This window comes from Vitis vinifera, chromosome 4, assembly GCF_030704535.1.
Source record: "Vitis vinifera cultivar Pinot Noir 40024 chromosome 4, ASM3070453v1".
Lineage (NCBI taxonomy): Eukaryota > Viridiplantae > Streptophyta > Magnoliopsida > Vitales > Vitaceae > Vitis > Vitis vinifera.
The window spans coordinates 7,869,360-7,878,310 of NC_081808.1; the positions used below are offsets into that span (position 1 = coordinate 7,869,360).

General features: G+C 30.8%; 1 protein-coding gene across 1 annotated transcript; it reads left to right on the top strand.

Moving 5' to 3' along the window:
• The first annotated feature begins 1,231 nt into the window (after nt 1-1,231).
• LOC100252161 (glutamate receptor 2.7-like) lies at nt 1,232-8,712 on the top strand. The gene is made up of 5 exons (XM_002268801.5): nt 1,232-1,430; nt 5,322-6,637; nt 6,777-7,089; nt 7,397-7,803; nt 7,906-8,712. Exons 1-5 carry the CDS (start codon nt 1,232-1,234, stop codon nt 8,524-8,526), a joined length of 2,856 nt encoding a protein of 951 aa, XP_002268837.5. The 3' UTR covers nt 8,527-8,712.
• The last annotated feature ends 239 nt before the right edge of the window (nt 8,713-8,951 follow it).

Here is an 8,951-nt window from a genome sequence, read left to right on the forward strand (position 1 = left end):
AATTACCCAAAAGGTTGAAACAGAACTAAGCATTAGATCCTTTTGAATTTGAAAATTAGAGTCACATGAAGCAGACACTAATCTTAGAGAGAATGCCATCGTTTTAGTTTTTCCGTTACCGTGCCAAAACTACAGAATGGGATCGTTTTGCATTTTTGTGGGTTTTTCTCTTTTTTAACGCGACATCCATAACAACATTCCCTTTTGACTCAGAGACCCAGAAATTCAAGAAACAGTGTCCTACAAAAAGTGACATCCTTTTGAATAACCATAAATCATACTATTCCAACAAAACAAACTTGGATTCGGGGTCCTACAAAACACTTTCTGAGCGAAATCACAAAATTACAAAATCATGAAATCAAGATAAAGCATATTCCAGAGAAGTTTTCCCAAAATCACAAAATCACAAAATCAAGAAATCAAGATCCATTCAATTTTATACCCACTAATCCATTCCAATTTTCTCATCACATTTAGACCCATTCGGAACTTCCACCACTGGAAATCAAACCTATGATTCTCACAATTACTTATTAAAAATCATTCCTTTTTTCCTATTTTTCACTTTTTTTTTAATGACTTGATCATGTGTTTGGTTTAGATTACAAAATCAATTAATCTACGGTTTTTTCTTCTATGCTAGAAGATTAAACCTAAGTTTTTCTTCCCTACAACTCAAGAAAACACAATTCACAAAAACCATAATACAAAGATGTTGAAACAATTAATATAATGACATTAATAAAAGAGAAAAAAATTATACATCTAAGAGATTTTGGGTTACCTTGGAGTCCACAAAGTAAAGAATGTCGGTTGTGAACGTGAGAGAAAAGGTTGAAGAAGATCATGATTTTATGTATAGGGTTTATATATTGATATTTTTTAGATTGTTGGTGAAATATGGAAACAATGGGATTTTTATATATTATCCATCATTATTACTTCTAATTGTGGGTGCAATATGGAAACAATTGGATTTTTATATATTATTCATTATTATTACTTCTAAAAGTGGGCTCATTAAGTTATAATACTTAAAAAAAATTATTTTATATGATGTCACTTCCCAAAAAATGACACTATAAATATAAAACTAATATCATCTAAGTACCTCAATTGAAGATTTTTTATATGATGTGTCACCTTTATTAATTATAAACCCTATGGTGTCATTATTTTAAAAGTGACACCATAAATAGTGACACCATAAACTATTTTTGTAGTAGTGATGGGCATGGCACAGAACACAACAATCCCAGTTAAAGTGGGAGTGGTTCTGGACTTGGATACATGGGTTGGGAAGATGGGGTTGAGCTGCATCTCCATGGCCCTCTCAGACTGGTATGCCTCTCATGGCCACTACAAAACCAGGGTGATTACAAAAATCAGAGACTCACAAAGAGATGTTGTTGGTGCAGCTGCAGCAGGTACTATCCCTTATAAATTTTAATTTTTTAAATAAGGTTTTTGTTAATAAATTATAATAATTGTATTATATTTTTGATAAATTATTTTTAAAAAATATGCTAATCTATAATTCACGTAAATTAAAAATTTTAATTGATTTAAATTTTAAATGATTTAAGTTAATCTTAATTGTGTCAGGTAATTGATAGCTGTACTGGGATTAAATGAATTATTGATGTTATTTTTGTGTGAATTTGATAAACTTCCAACCCAATTGGCCTCTTTTATTAAATGAATTGTGGGTTTGTATCGTGTTAAACATACAATAAATGGGTCATCCTCCTGTTAAAAAAAAGAGGGAGAATTGGGCTTTAAACCCATTTGAATTTGATAATTAATAAAAAGTCCTTTAAACATCCATAATTGATTATAAGGATATGAGATAATAATAGACAAAAATACACTTTTAATTTATAGTCATCACTTTTCTTTTTATGCCACCACTCTTTATATATCACTTCCATAAAATTCTCCATTATTTAGTATTTTTTTTTGTTTTTTTAAACTCTTTTAAAAATAATTGAAAAATTAGCATTATTTTCTAAACAAAAATTATATTAATGATTCAAAAACTATTTTGGAAAATACTTTTGAAAAAAATTAATTTAAATGAATAAAAATTATCTTTTACATTTTAGAAGTAAATAATTTAATGATTAAAACACTATTTAAAATAAATATATTTACTATTTTTTTTATATTAAAAAAGTAATTTAAAGCTTATTTTTTTACTATTATAAAATAAAAAATTATTTTTTTTAATCTTCGTCCTTTATTTTAATAATTTTTTGAACATAAACTTTTGGTAATAAGTTATATGAAATATTATAAGTTTGTTTATTAAGGAATTTTCTTAATAATTTGACTTAATTGAAAATTTATTAAAAAAAAAAAGGAGAAAAGAGGATGGATGAAGAGTTTTTATTTTAAATATTTAATTAAAATATTTTCATATTTAGAAATGGATTATATTAATATAGAGTATAATAAAGATTGAATTTTTCTTATATAAAATAGTTGAATGGTATATTTACCAATTTTAATGAAAAACGGTAGTTAAAAATTATATATATATATATATATATATATTATGTTTGAGTTTGGTTTTAAAATATATTTTTAGTTTTTACTTCTTTTATTTTTAAAATTAATTTTTATTTTCTATATTGTCTCGTTTTTAAAATATGTTTAATTAAAAAAAGAAAATTATTTTTAAAAATGAAAATTGAATACCTTGTTTAATACTATTTTTTTGTATGAAAATAATAAAAAGAATTAAATTTTATTTATTGATTATTCTTTTTTATTTTTTCTATTAGTTATTTTAATAATAAAATAAAAAATATAATATGTTGACAATTAAATAAATAAATCGATCAATTGTATATTTTTTCACAAAAATATAATATGTTCACAAAAAAAAATTGGATTTAAGTTTTGTGCTCTTTTTCTTAATCAAACTATTAAATCATATTTAATTTGTATCATTGTACAAAGGTATTCACTAATTGTATAAGGGAAATGTACTAAATGTACAAGGGGTATAAAAAATTACCATTTATAAAAGATTTTAATCAATTCTAAACCACTCATTTATCTTTCTTGTCACCTATGAATTGCATACACATATCATGCACTTTATTTAACTCTCATATAGAAATTCCAATGCTTTTCCCAATAATGATGTTTGAGGAAAAAAATTTAACCCTAATTCATTTACCATTTTCTCATCTAAACCATTAGAAATATGGTTAACACACGTATGTGGACACATTATTTAGGAGAGATATATTGCGTTATTGTATAATTGTATTACACTAACTGTACAAGGGAAATGTACTAAGTGTACAAGAGTATACAAGGTTGCCATTTGTGAAAGATTTTAATCAATTCTAAATCACTTCTTCATTTTCCTTGTCACCCACAGATTACATATCCATATCATGCACTTTATTTAACTCTCACATGAAAATTCTAATACTTTCCCTAGTAATAATGTTTAGGGAAAAAAAATTAGCCCTAATTCATCCACCATTTTCTCAACCAAACCATTAGAAATACGGTTAACATACCTACGTGGACACATAACTTAAGAGGGATATATTGCATCATTGTACAATGGTGTTACACTAGCTGTACAAGAGAAATGTACTAAGTGTACAAGGGTGTACAAGGTTACCATTTGTGAAAGATTTTAATCGATTTTGAATTACTTCTTTATTTTTCTTGTGACCTACGAATTGTATATGAAATTTGTATTATTGTACAAGAGTGTTATACTCACTATACAAAGAAAATGTACTAACTATGTAAAACAAAAATACTAACTATACAAGAGGTGTATAAGACTACCTTCTATACAAGATTTCAATCAATTCTAAACCCTTTTTTTTTCTTGTCACCAGAGGATTAGACATTCCCCCCCCTCCCCCCCCCCCACACACACATTCCTTCACCTAAAAATTGTTACAATTTGAATTTTTAAATTTCATCATCCAAACTTTGAAATTGCATATTTCGTTTGAGTAGTTTTAACAATTTTTTTTTAGTACATTTACATCCCATATAAAGGAAAATTAACCACAATATTTAGGTACTACCTTTTTTGTGAAATCATGTATGAGGAAAAAAAGAAAAAAAAGAGAATTATGATACATTTGCTTGACTTGATGACATCACGTTTTAATAATTTAAACCATGTCAAGTCCACATCTATTCCATATTTAAAAGGGTATTTTAATATTTTTCAAATTATTAAATTATAATATATTATTCAATTAAAAATTAATTATCACCATTAGTTAAAAGATGATCATGTTACAAAAGAATATATTAAGACAATATCTATATATTATCTATAAAATAGAGAAAATATTCAAATAATTGTCTATAACCTTAAAAGATATTTATATAAAAAATAACTTATATATATGTATTAGATAAAAAAGAATAATACCATTTTTTAAGGTGTTTAAAAAATATTTATTATATATTTTGTAAGTTTGAAAAAAAATATTTTATGAGGTGTTTAAAAAATATTTACTTAAAAAAAGGTAGTAATAATCATTTTTAACCATTGATTTCTAATATTTTTTTGAGAGAAAAATAATTGGTAGAAATAATGACACTTCCTTAACTAGGAATTAATTTACATGGTCCCACCAACTAATATGTGAGAGAAATGTAAAGTGAATAAAGAGAGAGAGAAAAGGAAAGAGAGAATGAGAGAGAAGTGGGAAGCCCATGTTTTTTTTCATTTTTGACAACCAAGGGTATTTCAGGAGATTTTGAAAAGTAATGTCCTTCAACTTAATTTTCACTCTTCTATTAGGTATTGAGCTTAAATATAAAAGATATAAGAATCTTGAGCCAATTTTCAAGCCCAATAAAGTGTAAAACACAATTCTCCCTTAAAAATATGACATAATTATATACATATTTATTTATTATATACATATTATATTAATATTCTAATTATATAATAATACATATTTATAATAATATTAACATTATTAATATTTAAAAAATGGAATGTTTTTTTCATTCAAGAACTTTGTCCTGGCCCCGAATTCTTTCTGTATATATATTAATGTTTTATTTTATTAATATTTTGGTTTAATAATTTTTAAAATTTTAGTTCTTTTTAATCCTATTAAATTAATTAATATTATAGTTTTTATTATAAATAATTAATAAATATAATATATATTATTATAAATATAAAATTGAATTCAAATTTTAAATTGAATTAAAAGAAATATATAAATGATAAGGGAATCACCTTGAATATATTATTATTATTAATTCATTTAAATGCTTTGATTACTTTTTGAACCTGATTTGGAATTCAGCTCTCGACCTTTTACAAAATGAAGAAGTGGAAGCCATAATAGGGCCGGGATCATCGATGCAGGCCAACTTTATGATCGGTCTTGGAAGCAAAGCTCGGGTGCCCATCATTTCATTTTCTGCAACAAGTCCTTCTCTTTCTTCGCTCCAGAGTCAATATTTTGTCCGAGCCACCCTAAATGACTCAGCTCAAGTACCAGCAATAAAGGCAATTGTCCAAGCCTTTGGATGGAGAGAAGTTGTGCTTATTTGCGTGGACAATGAGTATGGCAATGGAGTCATACCGTCTCTGACTAGTGCCTTGCAGGAGGTGGACACCCATGTGACCTACCGGAGCGCCATTCATCTATCGGCAACTGATGATCAAATCGTTAAAGAACTTTACAAGTTGATGACGATGTCAACTAGGGTTTTCATTGTGCATATGTTTACACCTCTTGGCTCCCGGCTTTTTACCAAAGCAAATGAGGTTGGAATGATGGAAGAAGGCTATGTTTGGATACTAACTGATGGGATGACTGACTTCTTGAGTACTTTGGACCCTTCAGCCATTGATTCCATGCAAGGGGTGTTGGGCGTCAAGCCTCATGTTCCAAGAACCAAAGAGCTTGACAGTGTTAAAATCAGATGGAAAAAGAAATTCCAAGAAGAATATCCAATCAATGAAATCTCTGAGCTGAACATTTTTGGACTCCGGGCATATGATGCTGCTTCTGCACTAGCCATAGCAGTTGAAAAACTTAGCGTGGGAAACTTCAGCTTCCAAAAGACTAATATTTCCAGAGATTCAATCAGTCTTGAGAGTATTAGAGTTTCCCCAATTGGACCAAATATTCTCCATTCACTATTAAGTACTCAATTCAGAGGCCTTACCGGACATTTTCAAATTGTAGATGGGCAACTACACTCATCAGCTTTCCAGATAGTTAATGTGAATGGTGAAGGGGAAAAAGGGGTTGGATTTTGGACACAAGAGAATGGAATTGTAAGAAGACCGAATTCTACTTCTAAGGTCAATCTAAGAGCCATTACATGGCCAGGAGAATCTACTTCTGTTCCTAAAGGTTGGGTGCTTCCTACCAACGGAAAGAAGTTGAAGATAGGAGTTCCAGTGAAGGAGGGTTTTAGTGAATTTGTGAAGGTGATGCGAGATCCTATCACTAATACAACAAAGGTCACTGGCTACTGCATTGCTATCTTCGATGCCGTAATGGCAACATTACCATATGCTGTTCCTTACGAATACGTTCCCTTTGAGACACCTGATGGAAATGCTGCTGGTAACTACGATGAATTGATATCTCAAGTATATTTTCAGGTCAGCCATACTCTTTAGATTCCCTAATACATAATAATTTTCTTTCAACTATGGTCATCAACTGTCAAATAGAGGGAAACTGACATCCTTTTACAATGAAATATCTCATCAATTTTACCAGTACTTTTATCATGAACAGAAGTATGACGCTGTGGTGGGAGATACTACTATTCTAGCGAACAGGTCCTTGTATGTAGACTTCACACTACCTTACACCGAGTCTGGCGTATCAATGATGGTGCCCATCATCGATAACAGAAGTAAAAGTGCATGGGTCTTTTTGAAGCCATTAACTTGGGACCTTTGGGTGACAAGTGCTTGTTTCTTTGTCTTCATTGGCTTTGTGATTTGGACTCTTGAACATCGAATAAATGAAGATTTCAGAGGGCCTCGTTCACATCAAGTTGGCACAATTTTCAGCTTCTCCTTCTCAACATTGGTGTCTGCTCAGAGTAATTTCTCTTCTGCCTCCTTGAATTTAAATGCACATTTAATATGTAGCATGTTGAGCAATGCCAATTAGATTTTGGAATTTTATAATGATATTGGAAAACATAACTGAACCAATTCCTTTAATTGCCTTGTTGTTTGTTTGCCATACTAGCAACAACTAACCTCTATTCATGTAAAACACTCCATACGTATGCGAATCTAAAAATTTCATGCTACTTCATGTGTTTCAGATTTCATATTGAGTATTTAATGTCCATGTTTTCTTGTTGATTTTCTTTTTCTTTTGACATTAAATCGTATTTATAGAGGAGAGAATTGTCAGCAACTTGGCTCGGTTCGTGGTGATCATATGGTTTTTTGTGGTGCTGATTCTTACTCAAAGTTACACGGCCAGCTTGACTTCGATGCTAACGGTTCAACAGCTCAAACCGACTATAACTGACATAAACGAGCTCATAAGAACAGGGCAGCGCGTGGGCTACCAAAATGGCTCCTTCATTCTTGCATTTTTGGAACGGATGAAATTCCATGAATCGAACCTTGTAATATACAATTCTCTTGAACAATTAGATGAATTATTTTCAAAGGGGAGCCAAAAAGGTGGCATTGCTGCTGCATTTGATGAAATCCCTTACATGAAGCTTTTTCTAGCAAAATATTGCTCCAAATATACTGCGGTTCAGCCAACGTACAAGTTCGATGGTTTTGGATTTGTAAGTCTCTCACATATAAATTTGCACAAAATGTCTTATGCTGGTTTCTCATTTTTTCCTTTTTTTCTTTCCCTTTTTTTTTTTTTTTTTTTTGAATTTCAGGTCTTCCCAAAGCATTCGCCTCTGGTTTCTGACGTTTCAATGCAAATCTTAAATGTGACTGAGGGAGATCAAATGGCGAAAATTGAGCAAGCATGGTTTGGGCAGAATTCGAGTTGCCCAGGGCTCAACAGCTCGCTGTCTTCAGACAGCATCGGAGTCGATAGTTTTTGGGGCCTATTCCTTATTGCTGGAGTGGCTTCATCTGCAGCTCTCATCATACGCATGGCCACTTTCCTTTATGAAAACACAGATACTTTGGTACAATTGGATCCCCCAGCTTCAGTATGGAGAAAAATTAAAGCCTTGGCAACCCTCTTTGATAACAAGGACCTCAGCTCCCATAATTTCAGAAAAAGTGAAATGGGAGATAGAAGTGGCACCAATGGCATGGATGCAGCGACTGCCTCTCCAGCCACAAACTACCCGCCGAGTCCATCAAGCCTTTCAGTCCAAACACAGAGTAATTTTGCTTTCTCCAGAGACCAAGCAACACCTGCTTCCGAATATGGTGATCAAATGAGTCCAAATGGGCAGACACCTCCTGAGATAGCATTTGGTATCGAGCTTGCCAATTCAAAGCAAGAGCTGAAAGTACCTGAAGTAGTTCATGTGAATAACTGATTATACCCTACTGTGTATTTCACAGAAAAGTAGCACAATGACTCTGGCCTAATTCAGTTGACGTTTGAATTTAGGTCAACTCCATGTGCATATTATAAAGGATCTGTGCCTGTATGAATTAACGAAGATGATCAAGGGAAAAAATTACTTAAGATGATGAACAGTAGTGATGTGCTGCCAATTCATCATATTCTTATATTCCTAGCCCAAATTTTGTTTTTCCTATAATTTTGTCTTTTTAGTGCCCCCATGCTATAGCCCCATGCTATGACACTGCCACAGACAATTTAAAATATCTTACATTTATATTTAAAATAAAATAAAATAAAACTATTGAAGAGAGCGCACTCCTCTTTTGACCCGGCCCAAAAGTTATGGCCAAAGATTTATTTATTAAGCCCAAAATGATCACCCCATTTCAAGCA

Bases quoted from the DNA above. Each gene is read 5' to 3' on its own strand.
- LOC100252161 (XM_002268801.5), top strand. From the start codon at position 1,232: ATGGGCATGGCACAGAACACAACAATCCCAGTTAAAGTGGGAGTGGTT. The intron at 1,431-5,321 runs GTACTATCCCTT...TTTGGAATTCAG, and splicing joins TGTTGGTGCAGCTGCAGCAG to CTCTCGACCTTTTACAAAAT. The intron at 7,804-7,905 runs GTAAGTCTCTCA...TTTGAATTTCAG, and splicing joins AGTTCGATGGTTTTGGATTT to GTCTTCCCAAAGCATTCGCC.